The 20,543-nt window shown below is 42.4% G+C and overlaps 1 protein-coding gene across 1 annotated transcript in view; it reads left to right on the plus strand.

The window, feature by feature from the left end:
* Window positions 1-13,355: 13,355 nt before the first annotated feature.
* Window positions 13,356-20,543, plus strand: part of LOC145401024 (protein Wnt-16-like) — a 363,501-nt gene continuing 356,313 nt past the window's right edge. The window contains exon 1 of the mRNA XM_080273396.1: window positions 13,356-13,545. Coding sequence (XP_080129522.1) covers window positions 13,448-13,545 — 98 coding nt within the window. The 5' untranslated portion in view covers window positions 13,356-13,447. The remainder of the gene's footprint in view (window positions 13,546-20,543) is intronic.

The following is a 20,543-nucleotide window of genomic DNA, read 5'->3' on the forward strand; positions in this document are numbered from 1 at the left end:
CTACCACTTCTACTCCACTCCCTCCCAGGACCGGAGTGAGCGAGAGTGAGGCAGTGTGATTTACTGTCTACCTATTTACTGCATTAGTGTGACGGCTTAGGGTGATATACGCATGCTAACACGGCCATCAATAAGCTTGAAGCAAGGCGCGGCACTTCTTACGGTGAGAGGATGAGGAAGAGAGAGGAAGAGAAAGCAAGTAGAAGAGACGGGAGGTGAGGGAAGGGAGACAGGAGGACAGGAAGGAGCGAGAAATGACGTGGAAGATCAGACAGAAGAAAGAAAGTATGAACGCGGAAAGAGAAAAATAAGATAGAGTAAAGGAGATAAAAGAGTCACTGGAGGAAAAGCAAAAGAGAGAGTGAGAATGATCTAGCGTGATTTACTTTCCCCTATTTTCTGTATTAGTGTGATGGCTCATGCTGATATATGCAAACTAACCCGGCCGTCAGCAAGAGTGAAGCCGGGTGAGGCGCTTCTCGTAGTGTGTTAAGAACGCTCTGTAAATGTTCTCTGCCTTTGGGTGATCTGTTGACGATGAGGGATGAAGTTTCCGATGGGATGTGTCTTATTTTCCATGATGTTTTGTGTGTGTGTGTGTGTGTGTGTGTGTGTGGACAAAGGGAAACTAGAGTGTGGGATTAAACGAGTTTGTTGAGATGGACAGAGAGTTCATGGAATAACCTACTGCATAGTTACATATGTAGAGAAAGGGACATTGCAAAGAGAGAGAGAGAGAGAGAGAGAGAGAGAGAGAGAGAGAGAGAGAGAGAGAGAGAGAGTACCCTTTGACATGACATAGTACCACTTATCACCAGAAGCAAAAAGAACCCAAATTTAGTCATCAGAAAAGCTATTAGGAACAAATTTATGGAAAAAAGAGCATTGGTAAATAAAAAGAGCGATGTGGTAAATGACAGGAAGGAAGGCTGGGTTTTTGTGGATAATTATGGTTTACTCTTGTGCGACTTTGTCAACTGATCTCGTGCAACGTAGATTTTTGTTTGTTTGTTATATATATATATGTGTGTGTTCCGTTGTAATTTTGTGCTTTGATTTTTTTTTTGTATTTATCAGATATACAGTGTCTTGTTACTGTCCCTGTAAATATTCTGTCTTCTTCTGTCTGTCTGTCTGTCTTCCTCCATCTGCATTTCTCATGTCTTGTGTCCGTTTTTCTGTGTGTCTGTCTGTGTCTCCATCTGTATTTGTTTGTTTGTGTGTCTCCGCCTGTCTGTCTGTCTGTCTGTATATATGGTGTACGATCTTTCCGTCTATTTCTGGAAAAAAAAAACATCCAGTGGCGGCTTTCTCATAGTTTGGCATTAGAGAAGATTTAAAAAGGAGGACAGTTTTGAGTTAGAAATTGTCTGGCAGGAGAAGAAATACAAGAAAACTTCCTGTCAGGCTTATGATGAGTAAAATCGGATAGCTGTGGCGAGAAGAAAAAGAAAAAAAAAGGTTCGTACGGAAGTCGTTTAAGATGGCGGTACATGTCTTCCTTCTTCCTGATTTTTGGTGTGATGTTTTTCTGGTAGTCCCAAGACCTCAACATTTCCCTGGCTGTCGCTACCTGTGCCGCAAGAGAGAGAGAGAGAGAGAGAGAGAGGGGGGGGGGGAGATGTTCATGTGTGATGTTCCCCGGGGTTTAGGAAGCCCCCTGGTAAGTCTTACATCCTATCCTTCCATTTTCCTTCCCTCTCTTTTCCCTCTTCCTTCCCTCCCTCCTCCCTTCCCTTCTCCCCTTCTGTGTCTCCTGCCTCTCCATCCCACACCCCTTTCCCCCGTTCCTCCCTCTTCCCCTCCCTCCTCCTTCCCTCTCTCTCTCCCTCCTCCCCTCCAAGCCAGACGAGGTGAGGCAAGGGAGGGAGGATTTGTCAGTATTAACCCCTTCAGAACAACGATGATTATTTTTCCTTTTTATTCTTTTTCTGTGTACTTGCTGATTATTTATTTATTGCGATATATGGGACTATTTTTCTATGTATCTGAGGGATTTTCCACCCATCACACAATTTTTTTTCTTACAGTCGTCGTCACTCAGTACGCGGTTTGTTGTGACTGTTTCTTGGCTACAAAGTTTGGTATATGTGTAAGTATTTAATTACGATAGATAGATAGATAAATAGATAGACAAATACATAGGTAGATGGATAGATGGAAAATTAGATGGATAGAAAGATAGGAATATAGATAGACAGTTGAAACGCTTAATCTATGAACCCTTTTCTATACGGCCATGTGAGTAGAGTTTTTGTTGCTTCGAGAGGATGGCCTTCCGTCAAGTTCACATAAGTCTCCACGTTCACCCTTACCAGTCTTAAACATCCGCCACCTAAATCTCAAAGCACTCTCCTTGATCCACGAAGGGTAGCACATTAGTAGCAGCGGCGGTGGTGGTGGTGTGTCGTAAATATGGATAATATACGAGGGAGCTTGATTAATGACTTCAGCGACAGGAGCGAGTGAGGGAGAGACTTCTGAACGGGGAAGAGAGAGAGGCTGGGTAGATTGATGCAGTTCCCTCTCACACACATGGATATTCAGAGTGCATTCGTAGGGAAAGCTTAAATATTTCGATTTCTCAAAAACTCTCATTTATATACTCATTTAAGACGCCTTGAGCCGTATTGTCGTCAGTTAAAGATGCTCCCTAACATCTTTGCCTAAGCAATTTATATTTCCACCTTACTCTCCTGTACTGTATTAAGTACATTCTTCCAATATGGCCATACCCTGCATAAATAACGTACAAAAGGATAGTAACCAGCCGTATCCAAGAATAAATCACTAGGGATGAGGTGTTAGGGAGATTCCTTAACCGACGAGAATGCCAGCCCTTGAGTTGCTTTGGTTTTGTGAAAGACTCTTACTTCCAAAATCGTGAGTGTAATGTATGTCGCTCGTTTAGTTGTTTATGATCACCTGTAGCGTAGGTCAGGCCGGGAGTGCCTGAAGTACGTCTTGGTTTTCCTGTGTCTTATTTATATATTTACCCGTTTTTTTCGTTCTGTGTGTGTGTGTGTGTGTGTGTGTGTGTGTGTGTGTGTGTGTGTGTGTGTGTGGTGTAATCGCAAGCACACTCGTCTTGCCATCGAAAAGTCCTGGGTTCGATTCTCGGGATGCCCATGAGATCCTTACGTCTCTTTACCTCAGTCTTTTCGGATCTAGAACTAAAAGAGACACCTGGAGTGGAAATTAGACGGTTGCGTGCGTCAGAGTCTAGGGAATGAGTAAAGGCTTCCATGTCCCTTACGCCATAAATTTCCCTCATCCGACCTACCACCGAGACGTCTAACCCCTTCTGCTTGAAATGTGTCTCATCAGCTGAATAAAATCGTCCGGAGATAGCAGGAATAAAGCTGAAAAACACATCCTGGGTCTGAAGGGGTTACAGGTGTGGTTGGAGGTGTGACGTCATAGGTTCCTGGGTCTTTCCAGGTGGTGGTGACCTCGAGTAGGATGGTCAACAGAGCCTCAGTCACGTAGCAAAGGTCACACACACACACACACACACACACACACACACACACACACACACACACACACACACACACACACACACACACACACACACACACCTTCATCCTTCCTCTCTCCCTTCCCTCAGCCTTCGCACACGTCCTCTCCCGCTTCCTCCTTCCCCCTTCCTCTTCACCCTTCCTTTCTCCTCCTGCCTCCTCCCCCTTCCCCCTTCATTCTTCCTCTCTCCTTTCCCTCGTCCTCTTTCCTTTTTCCTTCACACCCTTCTTCCTTCCCCATTTTCCTTCCTTCTCAACCTTCTCTTTTACCCCTACCTTCCCACCCTTCCTCTCTCCTCCTCATCCTTTTCCTTTCCCCTTCCTTCCCACCCATCCTCTTTCCTCCTTATCTTTCCTCCTCACCCTTCCTCTCCCTACTCTACCCTTCCTCTCTTCTCCCCACCCTTCCTCTCCCCATTCCCCAATCCTCCCCACCTCTCTCTCGCAGATCTTGAGCTGTATAAAATAGAAACATCGTCATAGAAGTGACAGTTGGGTTACCGGAGATTGATATTAGACCCTCTCACGTTCGGGACAGCTCTAGCATTCAGTTTCAAATATAGCCTGATGATTTTATTCAGCTGAGGGTGTCGTAGGAGCCTGGGAGTGTTAATTCCGAATCAGAGAGGTCCTCCTTGAACCAAATAAATACTCCGTTGGTTGCAAGAATGTAGCTGAAAACCATTTATCGTAATTAAAGTTTTATCACAATTTTATATAAAGCAGGTGTGAGGGAAAACTGTTATCATAGGAATCACATATGTTTTGTCACAGTACTCGTGTGATGGAGAGAGTTCCTCGCTTGGACGACAGGTTTGGTGTTTTCTTTACAGTCCATTATAAAGTTGCAACAAGAATTTCAACTTCAGCTTTTCCACAATTCTATATAAAGTGAGGGGAATTTGTCATCATAGGGCGCGTCCACACGTGCCCTCGAACATGTGTTGACAACACGGTTGGCAACATGTTTGGGTACATGTATGCAGCAGTATTTGGACGGATGTATGCAAACATGTTTCAGTGCAGCTTCGAACACTGGCAGCAGAGGCGATGGGATATGAGTGTCCATACCAGGCAGCTGAGACTCTATCATCATATGATGTTGCCAACATGATCTGGACGCTGCTGTTCCCAACATGTTTGCAGCGTGTTCGTTACTGTGTTGCATACATGTTGCCAACACTTGTTCGAGCACACGTGAGGACGCGCCCTTGGGAATCACAGGTGTTTTTATCCAAGTACTTGTGTGATGGGGATATTATATTTAATGCTGTCTTTACAGTCCATTATAAAGTTGCAACACGAATTTCAGCTTATATCTGCGCAGGGATAATGTTGCGCACAACATAAATTCTTTTAGCCCGTGACGTTTTCTGTGATTTTGATGCAGGTAACGGAGATCATTTTATTCAGATCCTTCTTTCCCTCGTAGGCAAAGACTATAATAATAATAATAATAATAATAATAATAATGAAAAGGTTATCCTAATATCAAGAAAAACAAACAGGAAATGATTTGTTGGTCTTTTACAGGCTATCTGTCATAAAGAAGGCTGTAACTAACATAACTGTTCATGGGTAAGAGAGAGAGAGAGAGAGAGAGAGAGAGAGAGAGAGAGAGAGAAAGCAGCAAGGCTCCTCTCACCCTCTTAACCTCGTCGGAAAAATTTGATAAAGACTTCCATGCAGCGTGGAAAATCTGTCATGCAGGAGTTAATGAAACAAAAAAATAAGGTTAGCTACTGTAAACTCTAACTGTACACAATACAGGGTCATCTCGTTAAGCCAGGAGGTCAAAGTAGGGTAGTTAGAGAGAAGGGGGGGATGGGAAGGTTCAGTGGGATGGGGGGAGAAAAGGGTAGGGGAGAGGTATGGGAGAGAGGATGGGAAAGATAGAAGAGGTAACGGGGAGAGAGGTAGGAAGGACAGAAAAGGTAGTGAGAGAGGGCAAAAGAGGGGAGGCAGAAGGAAGAAAAAAGGACATGAAAGTAGGAGAGAGGTAGTGGGGAGAGAGGAGGAAAGAGGGGAGGAGGGGAGGGAGGAGAAAAAGGGAAAGGGAGGACTTGTTAGGATGAGAGACAGGGGGGAAAAGACTATAAGAGGAGGAGAGGAGAGGTAGGGGAGAGAATATAATAAGAGAGAGAAAGGGATAAGAGAAAAGGGTAGGGGAGAGGAAGGAAGAGAAAGCGAAGAGTAGGAGAGACAGAGAGAGAGAGAGAGATAGAGGGAGGGAGGGAGCAGCACAAGAGGAGAAAAGAGAGAGAAGGTAGACGAGAGGGAAGGAGTGAAAAGAGGGTAGGAGAGAATGGGGGGGGGGGAGGCGGCGATCAGATAAGATGACAATCAGGTGTGAAAGAGGTGCTGGCCATGGGGGCATCGCTTAGGGTCACACATTCTTCACACTCCACTCAGGTCAGTCTGCCCGCGTAGGTCACACAACTTAGGTCACACTTTACACTTCCCTCAGGTCAGACTTCACTCCCATAACACGTCACACTCCACTCAGGTCAGACATGTCACACTTCCGTTAGGCTCACACAACCCCGGCCACACCACTCGTCACACTTCACTCGTCACACTTCATACTCCATTCAGGTCGCACTTCACACGTCATTGAGGTTTCACTTTTCTCGGGTCACACATCACACTCCACTAAGGTTGAGTCATACATCCCAATTAGCTCAGGTGACACTCCTCTCGCGCAGGTGGAAGGAGAGAGCTTTACACTTTGTTCCCAGCGTGTGTCAAATCTCACCTGTCACAGATTAATTAATTGATGGTCGTTAAGCTTAATAAACAGATCAAAATTGTCCGTGAAATTTTCTTATTTATTTATTTATTTATTTATTTTTTTTTTGTGTCCGACTCTGGGCATAGGCTTCACAGCCTGCTGTCAAGGCCCAGCAGTCCTCCTACATACCATACACCTCTACATGTCACCACTTCGGCTCTAACACCCACCGTCCATATCGAATAGAATACATGCTAGGGCTGTCTCATACAGGACTGGTGTATTGGTATTAGCGGGGGTATTTTTACGACATGTCGGCGGGTCCTCTGGTAGATCAGTAAAGCCTGATTTAATGAAATTCAAATCCTTAACCCTCCTCAGGTAATGTGGGGTCTGTGGGACCCCACGCTATTTTTCTTAGTGTTTTTCATATATTACTATAAGGTCTTGGGATCTGGTTTTCCCTCTACCTTCCTGACTAGTAGACTAGTTTAGGGAGGTGATGGGGTCAGTTCGGGATCTGGCTCTGTTTTCGCCATAGAGGGCCTTTGGGGTCCAGTGGACCCCACTTTACCTAACCTGTGATTATTTTCCCATATATATATCTTCCATACAATTTTTTTTTTTTTTTTATGACGTGCTTCTCTTACTGCTTACAGAAACATTGGCCATTACTGTACAGCATGCAATGATAGAACACTGGTGGAACATATCAGTGTTGGTATGGCAGCCACTAATTTCAGATGGTATAAAATTTGTCAATGTTTTTTCATTTAATTTTCCATAAAATATTTCGTCACTTATGTTTCCATACATTTTGCACTAAATTGAAGGAAAAGGCCTACAGAAGCTGTGTAAAGGTGATTGTTTCAATAAAGTTGTTGTAAGTATTTTTGGCGATTTTTTAAAGATTGGGGTCTGACAGACCCCACATTAGCTAAGTAAGGATAAAATTATAGGTTTACCTGAGAAGGGTTAAACTGTTCCCTGCCCCAGCCGGGATTCGAACCTGGGTCCGTTAGGACAGCAGGCCACCTCTCTACCGATTTATTTATTGACTTTAATTCACCAGACCTCCTCATACTGGGGAAAAAACTTCCAGATTTTAAATTCTGTCCACCGATTTCGTTCGACTGGAGCGTCCTTGGAATATTTGTATTCCTCTGAACTTCTGTGTGTGTGTGTGTGTGTGTGTGTGTGTGTGTGTGTGTGTGTGTGTGTGTGTGTGTGTGTGTGTGTGTGTGATTTGGGACACTATCTCACGCAAATACTTATTAACACCTTGAACGGAGCAGGCACCACAGATAAAATGGAAAGGATCATGCGTAAAAGAATGTTAAAACAAATATTCGCAATTATTTCTTTATTCTAGGCCAAACATTTCCTAGAGAAAACAGAGAAAGGGAAGAGAATTTGGAGTAAAAGTGCCCAGTCTCTCTCTCTCTCTCTCTCTAAATCCGTGCAGAGTGTAATTGATGGGGACCGAAGTGCTAATTTGCCAGTTCAGTCATTAAAGAACCATTAGCATTTTGATCACCTGTTACAGCAGCCTGGAGGAATTAGAGAGAGAGAGAGAGAGAGAGAGAGAGAGAGAGAGGGAGAGAGAGAGAGAGATCCTTTGAAGCTGAGTAGGATGAAGCAAAAAGAGGAGGGGATAAAAAAAAAACTGAAACGAGAGAGAGAGAGAGAGAGAGAGACACACACACACACACACACACACACACACACACACACACACACACACACACAAATAAAGACAGACACAGAGAGACACAAAGACACACACAAAGGCACACACACACACACACACACACACACACACACACACACACACACACACACACACACACACACACACACACACACACACACACACACTTCATCACTGTTTAGTAGTTACATCCCCATCTTTACTCAAATTTCTTTTTCTCTCGTATGGGAAGGAAGGAATACACCCACACACATACAAACACCTTTATTTTATGGGCCAAACAGGACACACAAGGATCTGAGACTGGATTGCCTTCTCCTGTCACTTGTTTTGCTTTTCTCTCTTTTTTCTCTCATTTTTTCTTTTTTTTTTTCTTTTTCTTTTTCTCTTTTCATTTGTTCTTTTTCCTTTCTTTTTCTTTTTTCTGGTTTTTCTCTTTTTCTTAGATTTTTTTCCTTTTGTCTTTTTTCTCTTTTCTTGTCTTATTTTTTCTTTTTTTTTTTCTTTTTCTTTTTCTCTTTTCATTTGTTCCTTTTCCTTTCTTTTTCTTTTTTCTGGTTTTTCTCTTTTTCTTAGATTTTTTCCTTTTGTCTTTTTTCTTTTTCCTTGTCTTATTTCTTTTTCATTTTTTCCATTCTTTCTTTTTTCGTTTCTTTTTTTCTTTCTCTTTTTTTTTTTTTTTGACAACAGCTGAAGGTATCTTATTTGTTTTTTGCTTTTATAGTTGTTCTTTGTTTCATTATATTTTTTGTTTTTATTTGCACATGGAATGGCTATGGGAAATTCTCTCTCTCTCTCTCTCTCTCTCTCTCTCTCCTGAATGATCTATACTATTTTGAATATTTACAGTATCAGTCGGTCTGTTTATGAATCTGTCTATCTATCTAGCTATCTATCTCAATTTTTGTCCATCTGTCGGTCAGTTTGGTTGGCTCTCTATCTATCTAGCCATTCGTCTATCTATCTATCCATCCATCTATCAGTATGTCGTGAAAATCTCTTGTTCACACCTCCATTCTCACTTATTGGCACCCACACCCTCTCTCTCACACCATGTCACATTCTCTCTCTCTCTCTCTCTCTCTCTCTCTCTCTCTCTCTCTCTCTCTCACTCTCTCTCTCTCTCAATATATCTTTGCCGCTTGCTGTAATTCTGATGCTTAGCTGAGTATTATATAAAAAAAACAGCAATTGATCTAAAAAAACACACACACACAATTATAAAAAAGAAAACAATCATTAAAAACACTAAGGAAAACAAGACCTGATTCCGAGAAGTAAGAGAAAGAAAAAATAGAAAAAAAAAAGAAAACACCAAAATTTTTAACATATCTCAAAAATAAAGAAAAAAAAAAAAGTAGAAAAATGATGAAAACAACAGTTGATCTTGAAATTAGGATATGAAAAAAAAAGTAAAAAAAAAAAAGTTCCGATTTCCAATGACAAAATATTACCCCTTCCCCCCCCCCCGAAATCGCCCCCCACCCCCGAACTCTCCCCCGCTCTTTTTATTTATTTGTTTACCTGTGTGGCTCTTGCTCTGGTGTGTACCTGGGTGTAGTGTAAGAGCCAATCACATTTTTATCTCCCTTCGAGGTGTAGGGTGCCGAAGCTAGGTTGCCATAGTTAACCCCCCGTTCTATCTGGTGACGATTGTATTATTATTACCATATTATTATTATTATTATTATTATTATTTTTACTTATTACTAGTACTACTATTACTACTACAACAACAGCAACTACTGCTACTACTACTGTTGTTATTATTATTATTATTATTATTATTATTATTATTATTTATTTTTTTATTATTCAGGTAGCACCCGACTAATTCGATTATTTCAAGAATTATTCTAAACTTTTTTCCAGACCTGTTTTTCAGACGATTTTTTCCAGTGTCATTAATCCAGACACTGGATTCCAGTGTCCTTATTCCACACCCTTTATGTCTGACGATTATTTCCAGATCCGTTATTCCAGACGATTTTTTCCAGATCCGTTTTTCCAGGCTGTTTTTCCAGATCCGTTATTCCAGACGTTTTTTCCATACCCGTAATTAAAGACGACTTTTTCCAGATCCGCTATTCCAGATGGTTTTTCCAGACCCATTATTCCAGACTTATAATTCCAGACGATTTTTCCAGACGCTGTACCAGTTTAATCCTAGGTGGTATTATTCTTAACCTGATACCTAAAGTGTTATTCAGGGATCGTCACACCAGGTTCTTGATGTCATACCGAGTCATTCCAGGCGTCATTCCAGGCCAGTTTTTCAGAGTCCCTTTTTCCAAACCAGTTATACCACACGACTCTCCTCCAGCTCCGTTATACCAGGCGATGTTTCAAACCTTTTTTCCCCAGGTATTTTTTACATTACAATCACCTGGTTTTAAGTTGTTTAATTCCAGATCCGGTATTTCGAGTGTTCCATTTCGTTTTGTCTCATCGTTTCAGTTTTGTTATACCCGCGGTCTCATTCCAGTCGGTAGTACAGCCGTTGTTTTTTTTTTTTTATTAGAGAAGTCGTCTTTACCTTCAGCTTTATTTTATTTTATTTTTATTTTTTTTTATTTATTCACCCAGTTCCAAACGCCATTTCAGAACTTTTTTGTTCTGTCGCTAAATTTCAGTCTTTTATTTATTTATTTTTTTATTCTTAGATCTAGTGTTTTAAGTGTTATTCCAGTCCCGTTATTCCAGACCCGTTATTCCAGTCCAGTTATTCGAAGCCTGGTATCCAAGTCCCGTTATTCCACTCCCGTTAATCCAGCCCCGCCATTCCAGCCCCGCTATTCCAGCCCCGCTATTCCAGCCCCGCTATTCCAGACCTGCTTTTCCAGACCATCACTCTAGTCTCGTTATTCTAGATCCGTTATTCCTGTCCCCGTATTCCAGACCCGTTATTCCAGACCAGCTATTCCAGCCCCGTTATCCAGTCCCGTAATTTCAGACCCATTATTCCAGACCCGTTATTCCAGACCCGTTACTCGAATACAGTTATTCCAGATCCGTTTTCCAGCCCCGTTATTCCACACCCGTTTTCCAGTCCCCTTTCCCTGGTATAATTTTTTTCCAGTACTGTTGTTCCAACTAGGTTATTCACAGCTTCCTTCCCTCATTCCTTCCTTCTCTCTTTCCTTCTCTCCAGCCTTCCTTTCTTCTCTCCTTCCTTCCTTCCTTCCTTTCTTCCGTCTTTTCTTCCCTCATTTCTTCCCTCCATCCTTCCTTTTTTCCCTCCTTCTTCTTTACTGCAAGAAGCTTGGTACGGATGGAGAAGGAATGAAGAGAAAGGGAAGGGAATAAGGAGAAAAGAAGAGGAAGGAGAGAGAAGGAGAAAAGAGAAGGAAGAAGGGACAGGATGAAGAGAGAAGGAAAAGGAGGAAAGGAAAGGAGGGAGAAGGAAGGAAGGAAAAAAGGGGAGGAAGAATGGAGAAAATAGAATAAGTAAGAAGCAGAGAAAAAAAAAAAAGAGGGAAGGAAGGAGAAAGAGGAACCCAAAAGAAGGAAAGCGAGAATGGGAAGGAAGGGAAGAAAGGGCCAAGAGTGAAAGGGAAGGAAGAACTGGAAAAAGGGTGAAACTAGGACAGTATATTAGATGGAATGAAAAGTAAAGAAGAAGAAGAGGGGGGAAGCTAGGAGAGTGGAGAGGAAGGAAGGAAAAGGAAGAATGAGAAAGGAAAAGGGAAAAGAAAGACGGTGAAGGGAGGAATTATGATAAAAAAAATTATATAATTAGTATTCGCATCAGTCTATAAAATCATCAAAATGTCGTGCTCAGTTTCATCTATTATCTCTTAAAATGTGCCAACTTTTGTGTCGCCCGTTTAGTTGGTGGGCAATAATGTATCTGGATATCGGTATCATTGTTTTGATTTTGGTGGTCATTGAATGAAAACACACACACACACACACACACACACACACACACACGTAAGAGATCACAGTTCCTTTTGGTGATGCCGCCCCCAGCCAATCCCGTCCCGGGTCTGGAATTAGCGGACCAATCGGAGCGCAAGGTGGGCGGGGACTTAGCCAGATGACAGAGCGGGCCGCCAGTTTCAGTGCCGTGGCGACCGCAGAGAGTGGAAGTCGCAGGTCGGGGTCTCTGTGTGCCCTGTGAGCTTCGAACCTACCCGTGTCGCCCTCGTTTGGGGGAGTGAAGAAAAAGTGCCACGTGGTTTTGTGGAAATATTCGGTGTGTGTGTGACCCTGGGTGATTTGTGTGCATTTTTGTAACCTGGATCTGTGAGCTTTACCTTCACCTTGATCTGTTGTGGGCTCGTGTGGTTTGAAGTGATGGACTGATGAGGTGTGCACGAGTGGCGTAAAATGCTGAAAACCCTAAACGGTCCATTGAAGTCACTGCCATGCACCGCGATGTGACCCCCGCGGTGGTGCACTGTGTTGGGATTGACACACCTGGTGCAGTGACAAGGCGAGAGGACAACACCTGAGTGAGGGAAAAGTTTTGTCCTGTTTGTCCTGCTGCCCCCACTTACATAACATCTGAGTGGGGGAAAAATTGTTCTGCTCCCCCCCCACGCCCCCACCTTTTCCTCACCTGGCTGGGTTCCCTCTCACATATACACCCGTCCCCCTCCCTCTTTCACCTCACCTCTGTCCCCTCTAACCTCTCCCCATCCCCTCTTTTCTAAGTGAGGATCTTTCCCGTCCCCTCTACTCTTTTCCTAATCTAGCTAGATCCTCTTATACACAAATTTCTCCTCCCTGTCTCCTTATCTCTGTCCCTCTCTAAACTCATCTGTACCATCTCTCTCACCTCTCTAAGCACCTGTCCTTGTCCCCCTCTCACCTCTCCCGGCCTCTGTCTCACCCTTCCTACCCCCCTCCATATCTCACCTCATTCGTGACCCCCCTGCCCCTCTCTCACCTCTCCTCTCCTCTCTTACCTGAGTGGGGAACTCTCCTACCCTCTCTACCCTTTACCCGACCGGGCCTCCCCCTCACGTTTACACTCATCCCCATCCCGTCCTTTTCATCTCATCTCTCTCTCTCTCCCTCTTACGTGACAGAGAAAGTGGTCTCCCATTCCCATCTACTCCTTACGTGACCTTACCCTTTCACACATATTCACCTATCCTCATCCCCCTCTAACCTTACCTGTCCCTCATCTCATCTGAGTGGGAACTATCGTGCCTCTCTCTGCTTGACCGAACCCTCTTACATATACCTGTCCTCGCACCTCATCTCATCTGTCTCCCTCTCACCCATCCTCCTCTCACCACAACTTTCTCCCTCTCACTTGCCCCCTCTCAAATCTCGCCTTTCCCTCTCTCACCTCACTCCCCATCCGTTACTAGTTTCCCTCTAACCTGTTACCATCTAACCTAGCTACTTCCCACCTCTAACCTCGCCTGTCCCCCTCTAACCTCATCACCTCCCCTGTCCCCACCTCTAATCTTACCTGACCCCACCTCTTCTCACCTGTCCCCTCTACCTGTCCCCCTCCCTCACCTAGCCATGGGACGGCAGGAGGCACGGCGGGGGTCATCCTTGAGCCTGGCCCTTCACATCCTGGTCATCCTTCAAGTGGTCGCCGTCCACGCTGGCAACTGGATGTGAGTACCCTGGCATGTCCTCGTGTCACATATAGGATCGTAGTCAAGGCGATATGGGAGACGTCGTTGCATCTCTTCCGTAGCGATTCATTCTGGAAATTGTACCCTTTTATCCTCGGGTGCGTTACTGATACAAAATCGATATTAAAATGACATAGACACAAGAGAAGAGGATGTTAAGGTGCAGTGTGAAAGATACGTATAGGTAAGGAAGAGGTACTACAGAATCTCCCGCCCCGCTTACCGTTCGACCCATGGTGCTGTTAGTGACTTTTCTTGTTCTGAGCAGCTGTTCTCGTGCTGTAAATAGATGTCTGAGTTTTACATTATCGAAACATTTGACAGCCTTGATCAATCGTGGAAAGCCTTTTTTTTTTTTCTTTCTTGGAGGGAACTACCATGCAGACTTCAGTCTTCGGTTCCTTCTCCCTTGCATACACAGGTGCAAATAGTTCATGAAAATAAACAATTTAATTGATAAATTCATTAATTTAACAAAGAGATCCACACAAAGAAAAGAAATTTGTCGAGTGCTATGATGTTTTCGTACCTTCAAGGGAGAACGGTGTATAGGACTTCATACATGATGGCGATGTGTGTAGTATACTAAATATTCATTTCAGGAAAAATTCTACACTAGGACAATGAGACAGGGTTTGAGGGTAGAAACATCTGTCCTTTAGGAACAAACATTGCTATACATCGATGTGAGACGCAGTACGAGCCAGTTTACACCATCAGTCAGCTTTATCATAGGGTCTGGAGTGCTTACTTCTTTTTTCCTTACTCATCCCAACAGCGACGAATTTACTGAAGTTTCGAAGGACCTCCAACACTGGAGGGGTCAAGGGAGGCCGCATCTCACCCCACGACCTAGAAAAGTTTAACCTGAGCTGAATAAAATCATTTGATGGTAACAATAATAAAATTAAAAAAGAAAAAAAAAGTCAAGGGCCCATATTCTCGTCGGTTAAGGATGCGTCCTAACACCTCTTCCTAATGGATTTATTTTGCTTGTTACATCCCTCTTCTTCTATGTTACAGATCATTCTAATATCACCATACTCAGCATAAATAGCTCACAAAACGACATTAGCCCGCTATATCCAAAAAATAAATCGGTAAGGAAGAGGTGTTTGAAAGCTTCTTTAACCGCTAAGGAGATGCTGAGGGGGGTTAATCTCTTCAGGACAAAGATACGTATGCTTCACCTGATGCTTTCTCAGTGTAAGATATTTTAATTCATCTTAAGGAAAGGCTTCAGGTGTGAATGAAGTCCTAGAAAGGTGTAATTAAATCTACCTGTTCGAAAATTCTCTCTCTCTCTCTCTCTCTCTCTCTCCTGAGCTGAATAAAACCGTCTGGAGGTAGCTGGAACGGGCGTCCCCGAGGTGAAGTTCTTAATTCGTCCTTCCCACATAATCACTGGCCGGTCCTGAACGCGCAGTGGCTCCTCTCGTCTTGTATTTCATTCCAGCTATCCTTGTATTTCACTCGTATTTCTCAAGTATGTATTCTAGATTCCATTCATTCTCGTATTTCACCCCCTCTATCCTCGTATTTCACTCGTTTTTCACTCCTTTTGTCTTCGTATTTCACTCGTGTTCACTTCCTTAATTCTCGTACTTCACTCGTATTTCACTCCCTTCATCCTCGTACTTCACTCGTGTTTCACTCTCTTTATCCTCGTATTTCACACGCATTTCACTCCCTTTATCCTCGTATTTCACTCCCTTTATCATCGAGTTTCACTCTTATTTCATTCCCTTTATCCTCATATTTCACTCCCTTTGTTCTCGTATTTCACTTCCTTTATCTTTGAATGTCATTCTTATTTCATTCCCCTTATCCTTGTATTTCTCTTGTATTTAACTCCATCTGTCCACGTATTTCACTCCCTATATCCTCGTATTTCATTCGTATTTCACTCCCATAATTGTCGTATTTGACTCGTTTCACTCCCTTTATTCTCGTATTTTACTCTATTTCACGCCCTTTATTCTCGTATTTTGCTCTATTTCACTCCCTTTATTCTCGTATTTTGCTCTATTTCACTCCCTTGATCCTCGTATTTTACTCTATTTCACTCCCTTTATCCTCGTATTTTACTCTATTTCACTCCCTTTATCCTCGTATTTTACTCTGTTTCACTCCCTTTATCCTCGTATTTTGCTCTATTTCACTCCCTTTATCCTCGTATTTTACTCTATTTCACTCCCTTTATCCTCGTACTTTACTCTATTTCGCTCCCTTGATCCTCGTATTTTACCCTATTTCACTCCCTTGATCCTCGTATTTTACTCTATTTCACTCCCTTTATCCTCGTATTTTACTCCATCTGTTCTCGTACTTCACTCCATTTATCCTCATACGCCACTCATACATCCCGTAAGCTGAGTAATATCGAATGGAAACAGGAAGTAAAAATGTAAAAAGTCATGCAGATGAAGGAGGTGTTCTTTTATTCTATTTTTTCTTTTATAATCCATCAATACCGTTTTATACAATTGTTATTCACTTTATTTAACCTTGAGTCGCAACGTGGCACGCAAGTCGAGATTTTTGGGGCGGTCTCGTATGCAGTGCCTTTGTTTATTTTTTATTAGCCTGCATCCCACAGAACAGAGAGCAGTCAGCATCTATACAGGAAGGCGAGATACATTTCATCTTCGTCACTTTGTTCAGAAATTATCGTCAAAAGGTATACAGGAGACCAGACTCGTTTAATCTTCGTCATTTTGGTCAGAAATTATCGCCAAAATTAAATATACTGGCAGGACAGACACATTCCACTTTCGTCACTTTGTCGAATATTATCGTCAGAATTATATACAGTACAGGATGGCCAGACACGTTTCATCTTCATTGTGTTCAGAAATTATTGTCAGAACTATGGAGGAAGGCCAGACATTTTCCAGCTTCGTCACTTTGTTAAAAAATATATATATATTATCAACACCTGGGAGCTTGTAGTCCACTTTGCAATTTAAGGTTTGAGCACATGACCCATTGTTTCGACCCGTCCTCTACCCATCTCCCGACTTGGGTGAAATTTGAGCCTAAGCAATATATAGAGTGTTTAAAAATGTCAAATTCCAAAATACAGAACACGTTAAAGCAGTGAGGTAGTTAAAATAAATGAAACAGAGAAAAAAAACTCATTGTCGATAAGGTGCAGTTGCAAATGGAGAAGCCTGGGCGAGGGAGCAGGCCCAGTTTTTAATCTTCTGTCCAAAAGTGGCAGGAGATGATTATGGCGGTGACTGAATATGGATTGACGAGAATTTAGGTTTGAAGGGTGAGTGGAGAGAGAGAGAGAGAGAGAGAGAGAGAGAGAGAGAGAGAGAGAGAGATTTAAATTGGAGCCCTGAAGACTGGAAATGGTAAAAAGAGAGGGTAGGCTGATGGATATAACTGAATGGTTAAGAAAAAAAAAATGTGTGTGTGTGTGTGTGTGTGTGTGTGTGTGTGTGTGTGTGTGTGTGTGTGTGTGTGTGTGTGCTTGCGCGAGCGTATGTGTGTGTCCTAAAGGATATGGTTTAAGGACTGGAAATAGGAAGAAGAGATAGTAACAGGACATGGGAAAAAGTGGTTTTATGTGTGTGTGTGTGTGTGTGTCACCGTATAGGGCAGGAAGAGAAAGGATAGGCGGGTTGTTTTTGACGGATATGGTAAGAGAACGGGACGGCCCATAAAGAAAGTTTTTATAATATTTCTCCTGTGGGATGGAGCCGGGAATTTCGAAGTTTTCATGGTAGGTTAAAGAAGTGCTGTTCATGGTGTCAGAAGGTCGATTCCATTAGCGCTGCATTTTTTATTAACACTTTGAGGCTCCTATGACTCCCCTTAGCTAAATAAAATCGTATGCAGCTCCCTCCATCATTCTCCACCTCCCTCCACATCTCGCCACCCCTGTCTAGGTCCCTCTCTCCATCTCCTGTCTCATCTCCCTCCACGCCTCTCCACCTGCCTCCACGTCTGTCAGTGTAGGTGGTCCAGTGGCGTGGTGTAGGGACCCTGGGCGGCCTCAGAACGGTACAATACAGTCCGCCATCACACCACCACCACCACGCCGCGGGGGCAGGGGCGGGGTTGCAGGTTTGGGTCATAACTGTGGTAGTACAAGAAGGTCCATTAAATTCTAGTGGTAGCCTAACAAAAATAATACCTTAGCAAAATAGAAAGAAAAGTTAATAGGAAAATAAGTACGATACCGAAGCAGTCCCCCTCAATTCTGTGGTTAAAATTTGGCACAGAAATACAGGTGAATCCCAGCATGACACCTTACACGCAGATTTTATTCTATACTGACAGTCCAGCTGAGTAGACTTTGGCCTCTTACGTGTTAGGGATTGAGAGGGGGTGTGGGTGTCGGTGTGTACAGATTGACTACAGGTTCAGCTCTGGTACTGATAATTTAGGATCTTGCACACAGCTCCATACGCAAAACAAAGGCTGTTGAAGAAATAGGTAGGCTTGTAGTTTCGAGCAATAGCCTTTCATTCAGAAACTATATTCATTAATTATTTTGTTACCTGCAGTGAATTCCTTAGTATGTCTCCTATAAAAAGCTGTAAAAAAAGGTTCATTTAGTTCATTATGTAAAAAAAAAAAAATTGCCATATTGCCCTGAAGCTTTTACCTTGAGTAAACGAGGGACTGGATGGCAGGAAGAACTGTATCTAAGGTCAGGTAGGCAGGCTTAGGTGATAACTGTGATTGTACTCTTGCGGACTTTGATATCAATCCATTGCCTTACGATAAACAGCAAGAGAGTGAATGATGACTCTTGAAACTCAGTTATGTTATTTTCGAGACCCAGCAAACTTTTCAGAATACTGTATAAAAATTCCGTCATCCTTCGACTAAAAAGTGAACCGATATTCCTGATCGCAGCTCTGCCATGACGTCTTGTTGCTTGACGAAGACCAGGCAGTTTGAGCCAACAGGGAACAACTTTCTTACTGAAATGGTGAGAAATTATGCCCAAAATCCCATCACTGCAAGGACTTTTTTATTAGTTTCTCGCAAGCGTCACTTAAATTCTTTGTGTTTCAAAGGAGGGATGTGTCTAAGTGAAAGGCGTAAGTAACAGTAGCAGCGAATATACAGATGTTACTTAAAGCCAGTGGCCAAGTTACTAGGAAGGGAGATACTAAATTCCGGAGCATAAAAATTCCGTAAAAAAATTCTAACAGTGTTACTTTCAGCCACTGGCGATCTTGAGAATGCCCTCAGTATTTATATTTCCAAGAGAAGCATTGGTTAGATCTGCAAGATATGAAGATAGTGATGAATTTTATAATAAAAAAAACATATGTTACTAATGCATAAATATACCGGTACTGTTTTCCACTTCATAGTAATAATCTTAAATCCAAGACATTAGTATATTGTGTATAAACAGTACTAATGAATATAAGACCTCGATTTATTTGATGTAGTTTTTAAAATAGTAACACCTGCATTTATTTCGTCGCCTTTAAAGATAATACTATAAAAAAAAAAGTTGTATTTTTAAAGATAACAGTAAAAAGTTAGTTATATTAACGTCGATTGCGTAAATATTTTCTTTCAAGATTAATGCCCATAGGTTCCGTAACATTAGCACATACGAAACGTTCCTTTATCCAGCATTAGCGGGAAAGGGAGTTTGTAATGATGGTGACATTAAAGAAATTTCCATTCCTTTTTCCATGGGTAAATATCCCTTTCAAGTCTAATACTCTTTTATTCCCGGACATTAGATTATTTCAGGCCTGCAGTTAAGGTGAAAACGATTTGTAATGACTGTATTTGAAATCAATGTTAGTCAGGTCTCACGGATACATGGTTCCTTTGAAGATCGACAAAGACGCCGGTACATAAATTTCCCATGAGCAAATACCCCTCTCAAGATGAATACTTCTCGATTCCAGGACATTAGCGGATATAAAATGCGCCTGAGAGCTACGTTTAGGAGAGAGAACCCTGTAATATGCGGCTGGAGTGAGGCCGTGTCTCTCCATACAAAAGGGTTACACATCGCTATGCAAATTGATACACGTTCTCAGTCTATGCAAATCCCAGGGTAAGACTTAGAAGGTTGGGTTTTGACCACTGGCAGACCCCTCACGCAAGGCACGGCATGTCCTCTTAATAAGCCGATTTACCGGTATTTATTTATTTATGTATTGGGAGTTCTATGTTAAGTCGACGGTTTACATTGCGAATTTGAAAAAAAAAAAAAAATGTTACTATACTCGTTTTACGCTAGCTTGGCGTAAAATTGCCATCTCTCCATCTTGAATCGTAAGTTCTAACATTCGATAAACTCTAGCCTCTTGTCCGAGTCAGGAAGAAGTGCCATGAAAATAAAACAGAGACCTAGTATTGCATTTTTCTGCCACTGGGCCAAGTGAAATAAGCTTTAAGGGGACGAAAATCTGGACGAGGTTAAGGTAAAAAGAGTATAGCTTCACTCAATTTACCGAAACAGTCGAATGGAAAAGAGATTATATTTTTTAGAACAAGTCTTACGAGTAGCTATTGAGATGATTACATGTACTTTGCTGTTCCTGTTCCCTCGAGGACAGCTGAAAGGGTTAGTGCTCTCCTGTTGATGTCATGTCCCTTCACCTTTCACCTCCTTGTGGGGATGTCTGCGTGTGACCCGGAACTAAAGGTAACATAGCAGTTTAATCTCTTCACGATGTGGGACGTCCCCTACGCCGAAAATAACTGTGTAGTGATACCAGCATAATAATAATAATAATAATAATAATAATAATAATAATAATAACAACATAACTCAGGCAGGTGTTTCCCTCAGCCTCACGAAAATCGTCTATGTAAGCGGAAATGAAATATCAGCTGGTAAGGGTCACTCATGACTGAAATGTCGTTTTACAAGATAACTCAATTTTTTCCTTCTTTAAAACATACCCGTTGTTACCCATACTAGCGGGGTAGGGCCAGAAATTAGGAGGAAGTGTAGTTGTTAAGAAAATATATCTAGT

Source organism: Coenobita brevimanus, chromosome 54 (genome assembly GCF_032717465.1).
Source record: "Coenobita brevimanus isolate Jiangsu-jjx chromosome 54, ASM3271746v2, whole genome shotgun sequence".
Classification (NCBI taxonomy): domain Eukaryota; kingdom Metazoa; phylum Arthropoda; class Malacostraca; order Decapoda; family Coenobitidae; genus Coenobita; species Coenobita brevimanus.